At 33.7% G+C, this 21,424-nt stretch overlaps 1 protein-coding gene across 3 annotated transcripts in view; it reads left to right on the top strand.

Moving 5' to 3' along the window:
- Positions 1 to 21,424, top strand: part of CADM2 (cell adhesion molecule 2) — a 1,074,502-nt gene that overhangs the window by 733,711 nt on the left and 319,367 nt on the right. For 2 of the 3 annotated variants that reach the window (XM_086675699.1, XM_086675697.1), the window contains exon 2: positions 2,612 to 2,638. The exons of the other annotated variant lie outside the window; for it this stretch is intronic. In XM_086675699.1, coding sequence (XP_086531825.1) covers positions 2,612 to 2,638 — 27 coding nt within the window. The remainder of the gene's footprint in view (positions 1 to 2,611; positions 2,639 to 21,424) is intronic. 3 annotated transcript variants of the gene reach the window in all.

The raw sequence follows: 21,424 nt of genomic DNA, 5'->3' as shown, positions 1-21,424 counted from the left end.
GTCATCTTGGCTTCTTTTATTGAATATGCAGAGAATTATAATTGGGCTAAGAAGCCTGGTAGCCTGGCCTCTTTCCAATTATATTAACCAGCCTAGTCTAGTATTAGCTGCCTGAACACACAGAAACAGGCAGAGAGCTTTTGTTTTCCTTTCTATTCTATGTTGGTTTCTACCCTGTAATTTAAGAATACAATCATCTGCCTTCATGCAATGTTTGAGAACTTTCAATTAATCACCTCCATTCCACGAGAAATGTAAAGATTTACCTTCTCTATTTTTATTTCTTTATTTTTACCTAATTTAATATGAATTTTTATGAAATATGGGTTGTATCTGTTACATATTAAATACCGATTGTCTCAAATATTTCTAAGTGTTTTAGGTAAGTTTTCCTTGAATTCATGCTAAAATTTTTAAGTGATAAATTTGAATTTGAAGAAAAATTTCTCTTCCCATGAACAAATCAATATACACTGACGCACTGAAATATTTTCTTTGAAATTGAGGCAGATAATATTTTGCATATTCTAACCATGCGTTTCAGCTTTGTGTAGTATTAAAAACAATACAAAAGAGGAAAATAATGATTAGAAGTCTGATATCTACTAAACATCTACCAAGAAACTAAAAACTAAATTTAATTGAAAAAAATAGTAAGAAAAGTTTGTTTATTTCAAACACTAGATTCTGTAGTTTTCTTTGTCTATTTTTTCCCCTCTTTTTCTGGTTTCTTATTTTAGAGCATTAAATATATTTGAGTATTTCCTTTCCAAATAATCCCAACTCTTCCATCTGTAATATTTAAGATCTTCATCTTTGTCAGTGTTTTATCATCTAAATAGAAATATGAAAATAGCCTGCAAAGCTGTCCTAGAGAAACAAAACACCACCACAATATATTAGGCATATGACACAGGATGTGCATTGCGATAATGTTAGTAGGAGGAAAAAAAAATTCTGCAAATGACCCCACTATTTATCAATAGGCAAAAAGTGTCACATTCATATAGACTATTGAAAAACATGTAACTATTAAAATAGTGAGTTAGAAGGCAATGAGTTAACCTGGAGGATGTGAAGGAAAGCTGACTGCAAAGTAATGTGTATGATCCTGTTTGGGGAAACAAAATATGCAAAATATATAGGTTTTTAGCTTTTATATTAGCTTTTTTAATAAGAATTTCAAATTTTATTTTTCTAACAATAGCAAACTATTTAGAGGTATTTGATTATGCATTGTGTCTAGAAGTCTTCCTTAGAGTGGGAGAGAGCCAAAGCATAAGAGACTCTTAAAAACTGAGAACAAACTGAGGGCTGATGGGGGGTGGGAGGGAGGGGAAGGTGGGTGATGGGTACTGAGGAGGGCACCTTTTGGGATGAGCACTGGGTGTTGTATGGAAACCAATTTGACAATAAATTTCATATATTTAAAATAAATAAGTAAATAAAAATAAAATTAAAAAAAAAAGAACTCTCCTGTATAACGCTTCTAATTTCCTCATTAAGTTTACTTCTGCCCCAGATAGTGATTACCACTAGGTATAAGTAAATTGAAATTTCTACTCCTTAATGGGAATAATGCCATTTAAAGTAATAGAGTTTTCTCCTTTTATAGCTATGTGGTCAACCAAGTTCCAAATAACTGAAATCTAATGAATCATGCAATTTTGATTTGGTTTTGTAGACCTGATATAGTTCAGTCAGTGACTCAGTGCCTTAAACCCCATTCTTAGATCATAGATTTGGAAAGCGGACACATTCAGGATCAAATCCCAAACTTGCTTCTTTCCAGCTGTTTCACAGTCAGCAAGTAATTTGACTTAAAAAAAAAAAAATAACATTTATTTATTATTGAGAGACAGAGAGAGACAGAGCATGAGCATGAGAAAGGCAGACAGAGGGGGAGACAGAGAATATGAAGCAAGCTCCAGGCTCTGAGCTGTCAGCACAGAGCCGGATGCGGGGCTCAAACTCAGAAACCGAGAGATCATGACCTGAGCCGAAGTCTGAAGCTTAACCGACTGAGCCACCCAGGTGCCCCTAATTTGACTTTTCTAAGTCTCAGTTTCCACATCTGTGAGTCAATCAGTAATAACAAAACTTACTTCTTGAAATTGTCATTATTAAGGGGCAGAAATATGGAAAGCACTCAATCTCATTGCCTGACATTTAGTAAGCCCTCAATAAATGCAGGGGAGTTTATGGGTTATATTTTAACCGTTAAATAATACAAAATATGTTTAAACTATATGTGTGTATTTCTTTAATTGAATTAACTAAAGTTGAGTTAGGAAGGACATATAGAAAGAAAACATATACATACAGTCCTTAAAATGAATTTAGTGCCTTAACGATGTTTGGTATTTGCACTATATATCTCCTATCTATCCTACTCTTTCTTATTCAAAGACTTTAACCATATACTAACAAAATATAACCAATTATCACTTTCTTAATTATAGATTCTATTCGTCTAAAGTGTGTTGATTATGTAATCATAAATATTACCCTTTTAAACTTTAATAGGAATAACATCTATTTTTCTTACTTGATACTCTAATATCTAACATGTTTGTTTTCTTCTTCTTGTGCAATCTTTCCTTGGAACCAGCGGCTGCTTCAAAGAATAAAATGAAAGGTGAGCTCCTGTCATTCTGCATGACTCACCATGATTCATTTTTCTGGTCCGTTGTCTAAGCCATGTCAACTGATGGAGCCAATTCTGTTGGTGATAATACTAGTTCCATGTATGGACATTGGTCATAAATTCCTACAAATATAAATAATATTATTTCACTTATTCAGTTTCTGATATATGTCTATGTTTGCATGATTGTGAGTTTGTTTTCTGGTTTTATTTCTAATTTTATTCCTAGTGGAATACAGTGCTTTTGCGCACCAACATTTGCCTGTTGACCTTAGTTTCCTTGATAAAATTGTGAATACAAAAAAAAAAAAAAAATACACCAGAGAATAAAGCTGATAGCAAATGTCTCAAAAGCAAAACTTCACAGAATTACGTGAAAAAAAATCTTCCTTTAAAAAGTGAATATTATAAACTGTACATTTGTATTTATGACTTTTCTTCCATTTCCTAGTTGCATTAAGTTTATATTTGCTAGAATCCTGGAAATATAATTTAATGAGAGAGGATGTGCTTGTCTAATGCCAGAATATCTCCCTGAAAGGAAAAAGACTTTTGGCTCAATACATCTTTACAGTTTTGAAAAAAATCAAATATATGTATGCTACTTTGTCATGGGTTTATAGTTTATATGTGTCAATTATATATTCTCAAGAGCAATCTATATATTTATTTTTTCACCTTCTTATCTAGAAAAATATATATGGTTTATCCTTCATTTATCTTTCAAATATCTTTCATTCATAGAGCAAAACTGCAGTTACCTTATTGGTCACATGTCTATTATCTTCAGTTTCCTCATCTACAGAGTTAGAAATAACAGTAAAAACTTAAAAAGGTTGTTGAGATGATAGAGTTAAGTAAAATATGTAAAACAGTTTGTGGACTAGTATTTTAAACAATGCCAGTTTCCTTTGTTTTTCACAAACCCAGCTCTTTGTAGACAAGTTTCTGGATCTTCATTGTTTAGCATTGCCTTGCCTAATACCTTCCTGTATGCTCAAGAGGAACAACCCAGTAGTTTTGTCTTTTTCAGTAATTTCCCATATTCAGATCTTCTACAGGTCCACCCTTTTCTATTATCCCTCTCCCTCCAGCCCTGCCTTCCCCCACGTTCAAATTGTACAGCTAGTTTTCACGCTATGACAGATTCATCTTTGAAGTATTAACTGCTCCCTATTTATAAATCTAAGAATTTAATGTGCAACTACTATTTTCCTAGCAATATCCTTGTTTTATAAAACACTGAAGACACAAAAGACAAGGTGGCAAAATTATTGTTACCCTTTGTTTTACCCTCCAGTATAACCTCTTATGTTGTTTCAATACATATCCTAATAGAATTAGCCAATCCTTGCCACAGTAATTTTCTGTCTGGTGGTGAACAAAAGAAATACATTCATAGAGCATTCAAGAAATTACTTGATAATTAATGCACGTTTATGTATAAGCATAATGTATATTTAAAAAAGCTTAAGAAGTACAACTTTAGGAACAAAGATTTAAAAACAATGTATAATAATGTATTCATTGTAGTATATAGATTTTTGATTGAAAAGGGAGTTAAGGAGATATTGAGATACATACTGAGGTTGAAATACTCTTTCTCAGAAAATGCTTTCTGTGTGTGGGGGCGGGGGGTGGACTTGAACTGATTCTTGAAGGATAGGTAGGGTATACAGAAAAAAAAAGTAGTACATGGAAAAAATAATTTGAAAACATAAGTAAACAACTGAAAGCAGGAATCAGTACAGTCCATTTCAGGATAGTGAGGACACCTTTTGATGAAAATCTATGTTTTTATGAGAGTGAAAGAAAATATGTTTGATGATGCAACAGACAATTGTGTGATTATGAGTCATTACTGCATTTGATTACCTAAAACCTCTTCTCATAATCACATCTGTGGTCACTTGGTAATTCTTAAAAACAATGGGCGATAATTCAATTTACAATAAACAGGTTAGAAAGTCTGAAGTACAGGAACCAACTTTTAATTGGACGATTATAACCATAAATTATGTTACAAGTGTCTGTCAAATCAGGTCAGAATTCAAGCTGGCTAGGATTTTGCAATGCAAACATACTTATATGCCCAATTTAGTTCTTCTCAGAAAGACATTCCCACTGTCCTACACCTATCTATTTTATTTGAATCTTCTTTCTCCACCTGTGTAAAAGACTACAGGAGGTTTAAGGACATAGTTTACCCTATGCCTATATTTTTGCCATCTCCCAAGTGTTATGGAGACACAAAATGATACTTTCTAAAATGAACTGTGCCTCAAGTAGAAATTGAAATTTTATTTCTAATGATGGTTTGAGACAGATGTATATTATGTAGAGATAACAGAAAGAACTACTCAGTATTTTTATTGTCCAATTTCCATGTCAAGGCAAGTGGTCTTCAAACAGGAAAGAAAAAAAAAATGTGGGAAAGAGGAAAATAAAACCCAAGGTAATGCAAGAGCAGTTGGTTGCTTAAAAAGAGTTCATTTCTTCTGACCCAAACAAAGCACATCCCAGGGAACCAAGGGAAGTATCGAAGAAGATTGCATCTCATTCATTTATCATTATGGAATGATCCAAATGTGGAGAGTTTCTGGAATATTGGAAAGAAGAATATGTCTTGATTTTTTTTAAGGAAAAAGGATTACATTCCAGAAACTATAGACTGGAAAATTTGACATTAAATTCCCAGTAACATTTTAAAATAAGACTCTTAAAACAGCAATTTATGAGTGTTTAGATTAAAAGAGAGTTCACGGAGTCAGTTAGCAGTTATTAGTAATGACATAGAAAATTACCCTAATTTTCTCCCATTCCTTTTTTTATAATGGTTATTATATCAGTATCTGAGGGCAATAGTATAAACATATCTGAATATCACCAAATCTTGTAGCAACTAAACCTTTCCTTATCTGTGCAGAAACTGTCATTCTGAAGATCACTAATTATTCTTTAGTGGTCAAAGTGGTCTCCCAATCCTCATATTACTCAATTTTTTCCTGCTGAATAGATAGATAGATAGATAGATAGATAGATCTTGATCTTCTCTCTCTGTATATGTATATATTTCTATTTCCCTTGGTTTTAGTGTGTCTGTATAGATTTCATTTCTTCTTAATTCCTCTTTGCCTTTCTTTCTCTCTCATTTTCTATCTTGTTCTGGAATATAGGTTTCATTTAGGTTATATCTCTGATCCCTCAAGAGATTGCTTGTTGCAGTATTGGTCCACTTCTCTATAGTCCCTCAAGAAGATGAACTTCACTTCCTACAAAATAAAGGAAGCAACTATTTTCTAGATGATTATGTACCCACAACCAATCTCCCTCACCACTATTGACTATTCAGAGAAAGACAAATGATCCAAACAAATTCCTCTCCTGAAAACTTAAAACTGGAAAAGTTTGGTGGGGAGAGGGGTGCCTAGGTGGCTCAGTCAGTTAAGCGTCAGACCCTGGATTTCAGCTCAGGTCATGATCTTACAGTTTGTAAGTTCGAGCCCTGTGTTGGAATCTGCACTGAGAGTGCAGAGCCTGCTTGGGATTCTCTCTCTGCCTCTCTCTCTCTGTCTCAAAAATAAATAAATAAATAAACTTAAAAAAAAAAAAACTGATAAAGGGGGAAGGAGAGAATAGGAAAACTGAAAGGGGTTAAGAAAAAGGAAGAGAAATGGGAATCAGATTTGTTATACTTTGTGGGGATGAATTTTGTAGCTAGACTGAGTAAGAAGATGAATTAAATTTGAGAAAAGAGAAACAGGAATGTACAAAGAGTGAAAGTGAAGAGAGTGCCCTTATGGTGCCCAGTTCCCTTGTTCTAATATAGGATTCTATTTTATCCTTGCCCTTTGGGTTTATGACACAGCTCTCTTGTAGTTAAGCTTCTAGATAGATTTCTTTTGCTTGCAGTCAAGAGAACAGATTAATATAATCACCTTCTTCCTCTAAAGTGTTCTTAGTTGATTTTTGTTAACACTTTTCTAGACTTGATCTTCTATTAACCTTCTATCTGATGTTGCCATCATCCGGCTGAACATTTGAACCTGAATATAAAAACAATCTCATCTTTTTTTTTTTCAAATCTGAACTTTTGGGGTTTACTATGTCTTCTCATGAACAGCTATTGGCCTAAATTCCTAGATGATTTGAAACATGCTTAATTCTTCCACCTTAATGTACCCATAACTGATCGATTATCAAATGTACCTAAGTTTATGGGGATGAAATGATTGTTTTGGTTTTGGTATGGGGATCGTAGCTTTTACATGGATCCCACTTCTTCAAAACATTCATTCCTCAGAGCTTTCCTGGAGTAGTTTCTATTTGTCTCCTGCTTCAATACTCAACATTAGACAATCTATTCTCTATTCATATATCACGGTGAATTCATATAACATCAGTTTACTATCCCAGTTGCATTCATATGCCCTACACTCAAATTTCAGCAAGATCACCAATGCTTTGCCACTTAGAGATAGGGAAAAAGGTACCTTGGAGTGTTCCTAAAATTTCTTTCCATGAAAGGATTTTATTTCACTCTATCATAAACTTACAGACCAAATGTATCATAGTGATTAATATTATTACAGAATATTACAAAATTTCTAAACAGTTTTAATCCAATAAATATATTTTTGTCTTCAGTCTGATTTTTAGGCTTTATTTTTTATTCAGAATTTGACAGTTATAGTGGGGATAATATTTTATTCCATTTCTAGCTATTACCTTTAATCATATAATCATTTTTCAGTGTTCAAATAAAAATTAACATAATTACTCTGACTTTGCATAAGAATTAAAAGATAATGAAGGACACTCAGCAATCTAAATTGAGATACATATGTGGTTTAGAGAAGAATCAGCATTTCAATTTACTGGATTTAAGTGATAGTCATGCATAATATTATTAAATAAATGATTTATTCATTTATTCATATTGTAAATATAAAGTCTGCTATTCAATCAAAATACAACATTTAGTATCCTGAGTTTCCCATCATATTATACCTTTTGAGGGTGAATTGAAAGGCACATACGAGATTGACGTTGAGACATTTCTTTAAAGTATTTTTAGATATTGTCTTCAGTGGAGTATCTATAGCTCAGTGTGTATTGCAAATATACACTATATATTAAGAAATTCCACTTTGTAGTCAGACAGACAAAGTCCAATCCTAATTTTTCAACTTACCCTGATTTGAGCACCTGGAAAATTGGTTAATTTCATGCAACATTCAACTCTTGTGAAAACTTTATGGAATAATGTATAGAAAGGGGTTAACCTGGGGAATGGCACCTAATAAACAGTACATTTTACCTATAGCTATTGTTATCATCATTACTGTTATTATGTAAATGATGTCTGTGGAGAAAACAAACATGTAGTCAAAGACAAATCCAAAAAGTAAAACCTCTCTTTGAGAATCTGCTATATGTCATCTTCGTGGTGGCTTTCATATGTTTATATTCATTATAACGTTAAAATAAACACATAAAATATAACATAAATGATCCACTTAGGCATATGTAATTTTTCTTTCTTCACATTTAAATATTAAAATCCAAAGTGTATACATGATATCATTAAAGAAGTTCAGCCAGGAGTGCCTGGGTAGCTCAGTTGGTTAAGCATCCGACTTCGGCTCAGGCCATGATCTTGCGGTTTGTGAGGTCGAGCCCCTCGTCGGGCTCTGTGCTGACAACTCAGAGCCTGGAGACTGCTTCAGATTCTGTGTCTCCCTATCTCGGTCCCTCCCATGCTCATGCTTTGTCTCTCTCTGTCTCTTGATAATAAATAAATGTTATTTTTTTAAGAAGTTCAACCAATAGCAAAAGAAAAGAAAAAATTAAGGAAATTATGTTACAGTGAGATTAATCTAATACTTAAAATGTAAAAATTACTTGCTTTTATTATATGTGAAGAAACTGAGAAGAAAGATTTATATAATTACTGTTGAAAACATCACTCAACTCCTTTTGTTGAAGCTATGTTTATATTTTAAATTTAAAAGTATAAGAAATTAAGGGGTGCTTGGGTGGCTCAGTCGGTTGAGCATCCGACTTCGTCTCAGGTCATGATCTCTCAGTTTGTGAGTTTGAGCCCCGCGTCAGGCTCTGTGCTGACAAGCTCAGAGCCTGGAGCTTACTTTAGATTCTGTCTCCCTCTCTCTCTACCCCTCCCCAACTCATGCTCTATCTCTCTCTCTCTGTTTTTCTCTCTCTCAAAAATAAATAAACATTTTTAAAAAACTGGAAAAATAAAAGTATAAGCAATTAGGGGCACCTGGGTGGCTCAGTCAGTTAAGCGTCCAGCTTCAGCTCAGGTCATGATCTCATGGTTTGTTAGTTCGAGCCTCACCTAAGGCTCTGTGCTAAAAGCTCAGAGCCTGAAGCCTGCTTCAGATTCTGTGTCTTCCTCTCTCTGCCCCTCCCTCGCTCACACTTTGTTTCTCTCTCTCTCTCTCAAAAATGAATAAACATTAAAATATTAATTTCAAAGTATAAAGAATTATTCAAACTCTTACATAACAACTACAAAATCTTCAGCAAAAGTAACTTATCAAGAAACAATTATTGAAGCTTAGATTTATTTATCCCACACAAGGCTGATGTAAGGAAATATGCTTGGAGTGTTAGAAATACAGCAGTCCCCCTTAATCCACAGTTCATCATTCCATGGTTTCAGTTACCAGCGGTCAACCTAGTCTGGATGGAAGCAGATGACCCTCCTTCTGATTATTGTCAGGTCAGCAGTAGCCTAATGCTACCTGTGTCATTCACTTCATTTTATGTCATCATAAAGGCATTTTATCATCTCATATCATCACAAGAAGAGTGAGCACAGCACAATAAGACATGATGAGAGAGGGGGAGACCACATTCACATAACTTTTATTACAGTATATGGTTATAAGTTCTATTATAAATATTGTTCTATTTTATTGTTATTGTTAATCTCTGTGTCTAATGTATAAATTAGCCTTTATCATAGGGATGTATGGAAAAAAGCATAGTAAATACAGGATTCAGTATTATCTATGGTTTCAGTAATGCACTTGGGGTCCTGGATGTATTTCCTGCAGATAATAAGGGACTACCTGTAAGGGAATTTAAAAGCATGTTATGTTTCTATAATGGATTCACTAAGGGGTTTGGGTAGAAGGCCCATGTAGATGGTACCTTTTAGAAGGTACATCTACCTTCTACTTCACCTCACTTCTCTAGGAAAATTGCCAAAGTTACTGATATATATGATAATGCAATGATGTTTTTAAAGATATAATTTATTTCTGAAGCTTTTTTTAACTTTTAAAAAAGTGGATAACAATTATAATAACTAATATTTTCAATGTTTACCATGTGCCAGACATTACATTGAACATTGTATGTGTGTTTTCTTTTTTTAATGTTTATTTATTTATTTTGAGAGACAGAGTGTGAGCTGGGGAGGAGCAAAGAGAGAGGGAGAGGGAAAATACAAAGCAGGCCTGACACGGGGCTTTATCTCACAACCATGAGATCATGACCTGAGCCGAAATCAAGACTCAAATGCTTAACTAGCTGAGCTATTCAGGTTCTCCTGTATATGTGTTTTCTAATTTAATCCTCACAAAAATCTTTGAGATAGATCCTGTTATTATCTTTATTTTTTTTTAATTTTTTTAATGTTTATTTATTTTTGAGACAGAGCATGAGTGGGGGAGGGGCAGAGAGAGGGAGACACAGAATCTGAAGCAGGTTCCAGGCTCCGAGCTATCAGCACAGAGCCTGACTGGGGGCTCGAACCTATGGACCATGAGATCATGACCTGAGCGGAAGTCAGACACAACTGACTGAGCCACCCAGGCTCCCCATGTTTATTTTTTTTTCATGAGGGAAATGAATGAATGAATGAATAAATAAATAAGGAAAATGAAGTAGAGAGTTAAGAAATAAGTTCAAAAATTCAGAGGCAACCCAACAATTCCAAATCAGAGTTACTGACTCTTGAGTTCTAACTTTTAATCTATTAAAGCTTCTAAAAATTTCAGACTAAATTATCAATATTATGATTCACCTAAATCTTATGTATTTATTTAAATATATTTACCTAGGTCTCACCCACCCAAATAGGATTGGGCTGAGAGTGGGAGTAAAGTAGAATGTTGATCTGTTGTTATTAGGAACAAATAAATTGGACATACCTATTGGGGTATATTGGCAAGGAAAATATTCTCCCAGTAGACTTCTTGTTTCTCATTCTTTTTAAATTCTTTTTATGTGGGTCTTTCATTCATTCACCTTATGTTAACCTCACTCCTCACTTATTCTCTCTTGGGAAAGTGAGGAGGTAATTAGTTTCTCAATAAGATGAGTAGTGTTCTAGAAAAGCTTTAGGCATAACTAATGTGAAATACTGAAATCAGAAGAGGGTAACAGGGTTAAAGAGTGTATTCATGAAAATTTTATTGTAAGATGATTCAGGGGGTCAAATGTAGACAACTTTTCTTGTTTTTAAACTGAAGCTTCATTTAATGTGGTTTCTGGTATTTATTTCTCACTGTATAGGGGTTTTGACATGCATTTGCTCTGTGGGCTGTCTTATTATTTACTATTATACAACTGCCCCTCTTCATGTTGCACAGTACAAACTAATGTAGGTCTGGATAGAAAAACTTTCTAGATACTCCATTCACAATTCTAAAAGAATATTATTTTTCTCTTGATTTAATGAGGTTTCACTCCCCCTTGTCTCTCCTGTATTCTTGAAATGCAAATAAGGGTTTTAGCTTTCCTGTGGACATGTGGAATAACATAACTCATTTGCCCCAAATAGGCTGCAACTTTGTATAGCAATTAGAAATTGGTTTGTGTTGCTACTTTAAGTTTATGTCCTCATTTCCGTCATAAATAAATCATTGTTCTATTTTTTTATTCTATCGAAATACATCTCATCCAAATGGCAGGATCTTCTGGGATTCAATTCATTCAGTTGGTTCATGTCATCCTATTGTGTTAATAAAATTGGTATTTGCTTATTCTACAGCTGCTGTGTGGAGTTTAGAAAGTCTGTAATTGAAATCCCAAGGTTTGTGGCATCTTACAGGTTTCTAAACAGAAAAAAAAAAAAAAAACTCTTATAAGGAGAAATGCAGTGATCAATGTTTAACAGTTGGGCATTTAGGGGCAGTTTCAAGATAAGTGCTATAAAGTACAGAATTAAATTACATTAAAAATAAATTATAATTTATACTTCAAATTAGATGGAGTGATGGTGATGAGTTTTCAGTGGAAGAGAATCATTTGACTTGGCATCCTAATATAAAATATTTATCACCAGCAAAGTATACTATTAAAGACTTTGGGGAAATTTATCAGAGTACCTGGGTATTAGTATCTGCTCTACTATTTACTTGCTGCTCACATCAGTAAAGTAAGGACAAAAATATCAGTACTACCTACCTCATAGAATTATAATGATATATAAAAAGAATTTATAATGATGATTTTATAATGATATATAAAAAGAATATGTGAAAACACTTTTAAAATAGCTAATTGATATTTAGATGTGTCAGTAGTTATTAATTAGATTAGGCATAATTGCATAGCCAAGGACTTGATATTCAGTAATAAATAAAATGTGGCCCTTGTTCTGAGCCCATTCCAATGACTCAGGTGTGTGGAAAGAACTTTTAATGATGATACCATTTTATGCTTTTTCTTACTGGACACCCTTGGAAAAGGAGTGAACAAATGTTTCTTAATTTAATAAATTTTTATTGAATGTCTGTACTAGGCTAATATATAATGGAGAGAAAAAATATTGCTTAGTTTTGACCTCATGAGGCTTTCACTCATTTATTCATTCATTTATTCATCCAACAGTTCCAGGGATAGCTACAAATATGTCAGTGAGAAGAAAAAGTAACTTGTATACTAAGGTGTATTGTAACATTATAGGCATTATGAAGAAAAAATAAAACAGAGGAGTAAGACAGGAATGTGTGGGCAGAGTAGAGAATGGAGATGGTTCTAATTTTGAACAAGGAGATGAAGTGAGAGGGCATTTGAAGAGAGTACTGATGCTGAGAGACCAAGCCAAGGATGTCTGGGAGAAGCAATCTAAGAAGAAAAATCAGCAAGAGCAGAGACCTTCAGGCAGTGAGGGACCTAGCTTATTTAAGAGACCCCGTGAAACTAGAAAGGCTTGAGCTAGGAGAGAAAATAAGAGAGAAGTCATGGAGGGAATGAGGAACCAAATCACATAAGGATTTTTGTTTTGCTCCAAGTGAGATGAAAAGCCACTGGAAGTTTGAGCAAAGGAGACACATATACTGATTTAGTTTTTATAAGATCAGGTTAGATGTTCTTATGAAAACAGACTGAAATGATAGACATTGGCACATTTTTCCAGGAAACCAGTGGAGTGATGATGTTAGCAGGACTAGAGTCATAGCAATAGAGGTGGTGAGAAGTAATCATAGGAAGTCATACCTACCAGATTTTGCTGACTGAAGATGGAACATGATATAAAGAATGAGATGTAGGATGATTTTAATGTGTTATTTGGTTATTTTTGTTTTTGCCTGAAGTAATTGGAAGGACACATTTACCTTTATAGATGAAGAAGACTTAGGGAGGAACATGGTAAAATAATGGAAACTCAGACTTGAATACATGAAGTTGGAGATCCAGGTGACAATGACAGGTAGAAAATGGCTATATAAATATGAAATGAAGGAGAAAGTTCTGGACTGCAAAAAAGAAATCTGTAAATAGTTGTCTATGGAAGTAAATAAAGCCGTGAGATTGGATAGATTTATTTAAGTTATAAGTGTGGTTGTTTGGAGAAGATAAAAACCTTAGGACTGAGTTTTCAGGTACTGAAAACTCAAGATCAAACAGATAATGAGACACAAGCTAAGGAGTCAGCAACTGAAATAAATGTTCTTTTTCAAAGTTTCTTTTTTGTTTGCGGGGGAGGTCCAGAAGAGGGACAGAGAGAGAGGGAGAGAGAGAATCCCAACCAGACTCCCTGATGCAAGGCTCAATTGCACAAACCCCAATATCATGATCTGAGCAAAATTCAAGAGTTGGGCGTTCAACCGACTGAGCCACCAGGCCTCTGAGTTAAATGTTCTTGACAGATGAAAACTGAGAATTTATCATTGGATTTATCAATGTGGAGTCAATGGAGACCTTGATAATTGCCATTTAGGATAAAATATATAGAGGTTAATTAAACCTACATCTGAAGAAATGAAAATTTGCTACTGTAAAACAATGCATGATAGTACAATGAGATCTGATTACAGAGACATTTATTTTAATAAAAGAAGGCATAGGGATAACTTCTTGGAAAAAGCGATGGTCAGGAGAGAAATAAAGAACAGCTAAGTAAGTAAGAAGAGAGGGAAAAAATTCCCACATAGAGGGAATGGCAGCAAGAAAAGCAACTAAAAGGCAAAATAGCTTCTGTGGAGGAATCAATGGGAGCAAGGGTCAAAATAACAGTGGACATCAAATCCAAAATATCTGGGAGTCTTATGGCTTCTGGTCTGATGTCCATGTGTTTAATCTGTTTCATGTTGATTTTTTTGTACATGGTATACATTAGTAATACAGTTTCATTGTTTTGCAGATGGCTACCCAGTTTTCCTAACACCATTAATTGAAGAGACTATTCTTTCCCTGTTGTGTATTCTTGCCTTGTTTCTCAAAAATTAATTGACCACATATGCATAGGTTTATTTTGGGGGTTTCTATTCTGTTCCATTGATAAATGCATCTGTTTTATACCAATACTGTACTATTTTGATTACTATAGCTTTGTAACATGGTTTGAAATCAGGGAGCATAATGCCTCCAGCTTTGTTCTTCTTTCTCAAGATTACTTTGGCTATTTGAAGTCTTCTGTGGTTTTGTACAAATTTTAGGATTGTTTGTTGTATTTCTGTGAAAAGAAATGCCACTGGAGTTTTAGGAGGGATTGCATTGAATCTGTAAATTGTTTTGGATAATAGGGTCTTGTTAACAATATTAATTCTTCCAATCCATGAACATGGAATGTCTTTCCATTTATTTGTGTCCCTTCAGTTTCTTTCATCAATGTCTTATTGTTTTCAGTGTATGGATACTTTACCTACTTGGTTAAATTTATTCCAAAATATTTTATTATTTTTGATGCAGTTGTAAATGGGATTGCTTTCTTAATTTCTCTTTCTGATAGTTTGTTGGAGTATAGAAACACAACTGATTTTTTATATTAGTTTTGTATCCTGCAACTTCAATATAATAGTATATTAGTTCTATCAGTTTTTTGGTGGAGTCTTTAAGGTTTTCTATATATAATATTCCACACAGTGCCTTGACGTTTCTATGGCAGAGGTGTTTCCCTATTCTAAAAACAATGGAAATCCATTCAGGGGTTTTCAATGGAAATAAGGATGGGGGTGATAGAATAGTCTCACACGTATAATTTAAAAGAGATTGCTAAATGTTCATGAAGAACAAATTAGAAGAGATTACTACAGGGGCGCCTGGGTGGCGCAGTCGGTTAAGCGTCCGACTTCAGCCAGGTCACGATCTCGCGGTCCGTGAGTTCGAGCCCCGCGTCGGGCTCCGGGCTGATGGCTCAGAGCCTGGAGCCTGTTTCCGATTCTGTGTCTCCCTCTCTCTCTGCCCCTCCCCCGTTCATGCTCTGTCTCTCTCTGTCCCAAAAATAAATAAACGTTTGGAAAAAAAGAAGAGATTACTACAGATGACAAAAAAGATAAGTTGAATTGTCTGGAGAGTTACAATAGTCCAGGGAAAAAAAAAATAAAGGTAGATTGGCCTAGAGTAATTATTGGTAACGTCAGAGAGAAACAGATCTGAGAGAATAGAAAATCCTTTCATGAATACAGTTGAAACATTTAGCAGAAAAAAACAAAACCAACCAAACAAGCAAACAACAACAACAGATAAACAAAATGAAAACAAACTGTGATCCATGAGTTAGGTCGGTATCGCTAACTATTTATAAAGGGTTTAAAATATTTTATTATTCTTCATTTCTCTTCATTGTCAACAACACTGCAGACCTAAAAAGCAGAAACCTAGAATTACAGTTCTGATATTGTCAATATGTCAGCCATAGAAAAGTTCACTTATGTAGTACCATGGAACTGAAGTAAAAGTAAAGAAAAATTGTAGCTTATATTACCAAGAAAAAAATAGTAACATTTTATTTTCCCTGAAATAATATTTATGTATACTATTGATTCTTATAATTGCATAGTTGGAAAGTTTCATATATCTAAATAATTCAAGGGGGAGGACACTTTATATTTTAAAAAAAGTCAGAAAAACACACTAAAATCATAAAAAATGCACATCTTAATTATATATGTGCTAGTCAGATCTATTTTGGATATGGCAGACTAAAGGTTACTTATAAATTTGATTTTGACTAGAATTCAATTTGAGGTTATATTAGTGACATCAAAGTAGTAATAATGTGTGTGGCATATGCTTCAAAAGGTTTATTAATTTATCTCACTACTTAGGTGTTTTCCCATCTTGGCCAAACAAAAGCCACCTACTGGCAGAGTAGGATACCAAATTATTTTTATGTAATCTTTTGTCAAGATGCAACAATCATCTAAGTGACATGGAGTTCACTTAAATATGCTGTCTGGATACAAGGCAAGAATACTGTTTGGCTTGAACAATCACCAAATAGTTCATGAAGTAATTATTTTCCAGCTCAGCCAGAAGTCATCTTGGGAAAGGCTGTCAAATGTCTTGGCTGCTTAACCAGAGTTTCAGAATCCCAATAGTATATAGTCACAAAGGCAGGTATGACTAGTTAGTGGTAGTGTATTCAAATGGAAGCTGAGGGATCAGAGAGCTATATCTGTGTTTATCAGGATATGGTTTCCTCTAGAAATAGAGATAGATGCTTCTATGCAATCTGGTATTTGTCTCATTAAAAACTTTGAATTTGTTTCTCAGCAAATAAAAAGTTAATCTTCAAGCATGAAATAATTTCTTTGTTACAAACTTGAGGAACGAATTTAGATTTAGGTGAAATGTAGCTCTAAGGTTGTAGGTAGATACATAGGTAGATTTTAAAACTCCTTAGAAGTTTTTTGGAGGGTTAACAAATGCTTTGGGATTTTTCACACTCAAATCTTATTTAATGTATCTGCCATGGCCAAGAATCATTTCAGCGTGATAATGTGACTCTATTACAGCAAAATAAGTGTTTAATAAGCATTTCTTCCATAGCTATCTCAATAATCAGAAGATTTTGGAAGTCCTAGTCATTTTCAGGAGATTCCTTAAAAAAAAAAACAAAACACATATACCCATGGCTTAATAAGAGATCTACACAAAGAAAGCATTCCTTATAAACTGCAATTGTTCTATTTTAAAATCTAGCAACTGGAAATGCATTTAGAAACACACTAATTAACTCACATTCAGTTATTTGTGTATTCATTTCCAACATACTTATTGAATTTATGTGTAGCTCACTAGTCAAAAATATTGATAGTATATTTTATATTTTGGAATCAAATCTAGAATCTCAAACAGATATACCTATCAGTCTCAAAGATTTAAAATAAACTATATGTATAGCAAAAATGAGTATGTTTAGAATCTAATTTTAAAAGACCACATATGATTTTTGGAAAAACTTTCCCCAAGAATATAAACATTACGATTTTACCCAAGATTATCCCATTTATCATTGATTTCCGTATAGCAAAATGGAATAGAAGGTTGCATTATCAGTTTATATATTCTGTTATAAACTTTGACTAGTACCGATTTACATACCAAAACAAATTTTGAAAGAACAGAGTCATGCTGCTTTTGTTGTTGAAAAATTATCTGTAGTCTTCAAGGAAACTGTCACCTTAAAGTGGATTGGAGTATGGAGAATAAATTTTAAGATGTCAATCATATTATTAGTTCTAAAACTGGTAGAAAGATGACTACACTAAGATATATTTTCTGTTACTGAGTTTTAAACAAAGGAGATGAGATTTGTTTCCTTTTAAAATTATATAACTGCTTCAGCTTCATCAATAGTTGTGCAACTATAAATGACAGATCTGAAATTAACTTAGGCATATAATTGAGGAAGAGAAAAAAGTAATTTAAGGGGAAATAATAACGTGGCTGGAAAATGAATAAGATGACAATAAAATTATTGAAAATACATATAAAATGCAAGTTGCATTCATTGTGGAGAATACAATGTCAGAAAGTACTTTTATTTTGAAAAATAATAAAACTACTTTAGTTTTGAATATCAAAGCATTTACAGTTACAGGTGAGGAAGCACCAGAATAGATAAAATTTAAACAATTGTCCAAGTATGAATAAAACTTGAAACAATCTGTTATTGGTAACTTAAAAAACAACAAAGACATGTCAGAAAATCAAAATTTAAAAATATGATGTGAATTCTTCTTATCAAATTCTATGAAATGTGTCACCCAAGCCTACATTCAAAACAATTTTATTTTTAGTTATTGAGAATCATAGGCAAAGGACAGATGTGATCTCTTATATGAGGTGAAAAAATGTAATTCTAACTCTTGCAAATGAACTTAGCTTAATCAGCTAGTTTTACCTTGGACACAAGTCTGCTATGAATAATAGTATTTGATGTTAAAGAATAACTCAATACAATTAATATCAAACACCTTAAAGGAAAGAAATTAATCACATACACATTCGAGTTGGAATTTTAGTTGAAATGGATAACCAAGTTGATAACATTTCATTTTCTAAGAAATTTGATCTGATACACAGAAACTAGTCTGTGTATCTTTTTGATATCTTTAGTTAGAAAGTGTTATTCCTACTTATTTCATCTTAGAGAATGTTTTACTCTTCCAGTGGGTAAACAGTATGCTCTGTTTGCATGCCTTTTCCCAAAGAAGGCTATTAGAGCATTTGATCCAATAGCTTCAGTAATAAATCAGGTATAATGAATTCTTCCTGACAGTGTGGGGATCAAATAACTAACATTTTTCCACACTAATTCTAAAGGTTTGTTTTACGTGACCATTATTTCAATCTGTAGTGACTATTCTTCAGGTTTGTTATCTGAAAGACTTTAATTTTTGCTTTACTTTGGCACTTGTATTATCATTGTCAATTGCACTACCTTTTTATTCTTTTTTTTTGCTTCCTTTTGTTTCCATCTTTCTTCATGCAACTATGAGGAATATGAGGCCCTAATCATTTTCTTCTTGTATCAATACTGCAGTTTACCACCAGGTTCCCTAGTTTTTGTTGTTGTTGTTGTTGTTGTTGTTGATAAGTTACCATAACAACGCATATCCTTATCTAAGAGTTTCAAGTCCCTACAACATCAGCTGGCTCCCTTAGAAGAATTGTTCTTTTCCTGCACAAGGAATTTGCCCCATAACCCTACCACAAAGTACTTGGAGCCAACTTCCTTCTGGCTCACTGAAGCAGCTTGGAATTTCCCCAATACTGATTAATTCCTTACATCTAATGTTAATCTCTATGCTCCTTCTTTAATCATATTCTCTACATTCAGAACTCGACTCTATATTCACCTGATCTAGCAGCTTTTTCCAGAATAGTACAAATACTCATCAGTAGTTCTTGTCCGGGAAGGAGTTCTCCTTCCTCTGTCTACAAACCGACAGGCACTTTTGTTTCCATGTGCCTCTCAAACAGTTGCTTACTGAGATCTTTGGTATCAGTTATCAGACTTAATTAGATCTTGGCATGTGCTTTGTTCAGTTCTGTTGTAGGAATTAACAGCCCTAAGCAATGAGAAGTTTGAAATTCTTCAACCACTTGACCTGAGTGAGCATCTAAGTTCTTTCAGTATCATCATTTATTTCATCATAAGGAGATATAATTTTGGCCAATAGTGTCCCTGTTTATATTTTGAAACCTCTCCATATAAATGATAAGTGCATTAGTGCAAAGTCCATTGCTTCTGTCTTAGATAATTTATTTTCCCCAGGAGAAAAAAATAGAGTGACTCGTATTTCATCGCTAAACAACAAGTTATCTCACACGTGGAAAATTCTCTATGCCACTATCACCTTATATTATTCAAGCTGGGATTTAAGAAACCAAATATACTTGTTACCCCACTCTTTTGACTTGTATATGTTACTGTATCACTCACTTAGAAAATAAAATTGAAAGTATATAAACTTTACTTTTCTTAAAAAGTTGTCCTGTAGACAAGAGAGACAATTGGAAACTACTGTTTCATAAATCATTTGAATTATAAGAAAGCACACAGTGGATTTATAATTCTAAAACACTCCTTTTTACAAATCATTACTTGTTAAAAATTCTTCAGGGATATGAGACATTTTTTTTCCCCAGTAACAACCTATAATGTGTAAACCACTGGTCAGCAGCTAATAACATAAAGGACTTTTGTATAAGGGTATCTAACACGGTCTCATTTTCGATTACCAGATTATAGAATACAAGAGTACACAGGATATTGTTATTTTATTTTCCTTGTTAGAAGCTCTGACCACTGATTGGAACTAGCATCATGATGATGTCATCCAATGGTTCCTATGCCAACTCATGGGCATTTGCCTGTAGAGGTATTCTTTTACTTTCAGTGTGTGTATTTTACCTGATAAAGCATGCTATGGATATTATGCATGCATATCTTCCTACATGTTATCTTCCTTAACCTTTCCTAAGACCTTGTGTTGAAACCCACTATCAATATAGTGATCCGGTTGTGTCTGCCTCTTCATTCTTAAAAGCGCATGATAAACTCTTAAGAAATAGATGTTGGGGGTGCCTGGGTGGCTTAGTTGGTTAAGCGTCCAACTTGGGCTCAGGTCACGACCTCACTGTTTGTGAGTTAGAGGCCTGCATCAGGCTCTGTGCTGACAGCTCAGAGCCTGGAGCCTGCTTTGGATTCTGTATCTCCCTCTCTCTCTACCCCTCCCCTGCTCATACTCTGTCTCTCTCTCTCAAAAATAAATAAACATTTAAAAAATTAAAAAAAATAGATGATAAATTAAGTTGAATTGATATTTTTAAATGAACTGTCAGTGGCTTAAATTATAAATTTTATTTTCCTTGTGGTTTTGGTTGATAGTATTTGAGACAGTAATTATTTAGGAGCAGAAATGAAACATAACCCGAGACATCATGAAAAATATTTTTGCAAAATAGATGCTTTGAAATGATGTTATTTTTTTCCTCAATGGCAATTACAGCATGTCTGAAGTCTTCTGTCTTTTCCACATTAAAAAATATTCAACTGCAAATATAATTCTAGTGTTTCATTTGACAATACAGTGACACCCTTTCATCCTAAGATAAAGACCATCTATAGGATGTAGATAAAACTTTCTGATGGAGACGTGTTAGAGTACGTCTCAAGTTCCTATTCAGCACCATCATTGTACAATCTGTTTTCTTTAAAAGAGAATATATTTTCATCTGAGATTTTTTCCCTCTGACTGCTTGTTATATACACCCTTCATTGATTTAGTTCTTTCTACTATGTGATTGCATTTTTCTTTTTCTGAGTCTACCAATTTCTGCAAAGTTATGGCCTGAGCAGCTCACATTACTCTCTGGGTGGTTTATGTAAATAACAATAATAAAAACCCCTGAAGCTTCATCCCTGTTCCCAGTGGTATCCCACTGACCTCTTTTCAGCTTGAAAAGGTTCTATCTATGGCTGATTTTTTTTTTCCTTCCCACTGGCAATTTTCAGACTACTGTGCTTCTTCATCTGATTTCTTGACTCTTTCTTGACTT

Source organism: Puma concolor, chromosome C2 (assembly GCF_028749965.1).
Source record: "Puma concolor isolate L17-30 chromosome C2, mPumCon1.1.hap2, whole genome shotgun sequence".
In the NCBI taxonomy this organism is placed as follows: Eukaryota; Metazoa; Chordata; class Mammalia; order Carnivora; family Felidae; genus Puma; species Puma concolor.
Note: the sequence above shows the minus strand (reverse complement) of the source record. Positions and strands in the feature narration are given on the sequence as shown.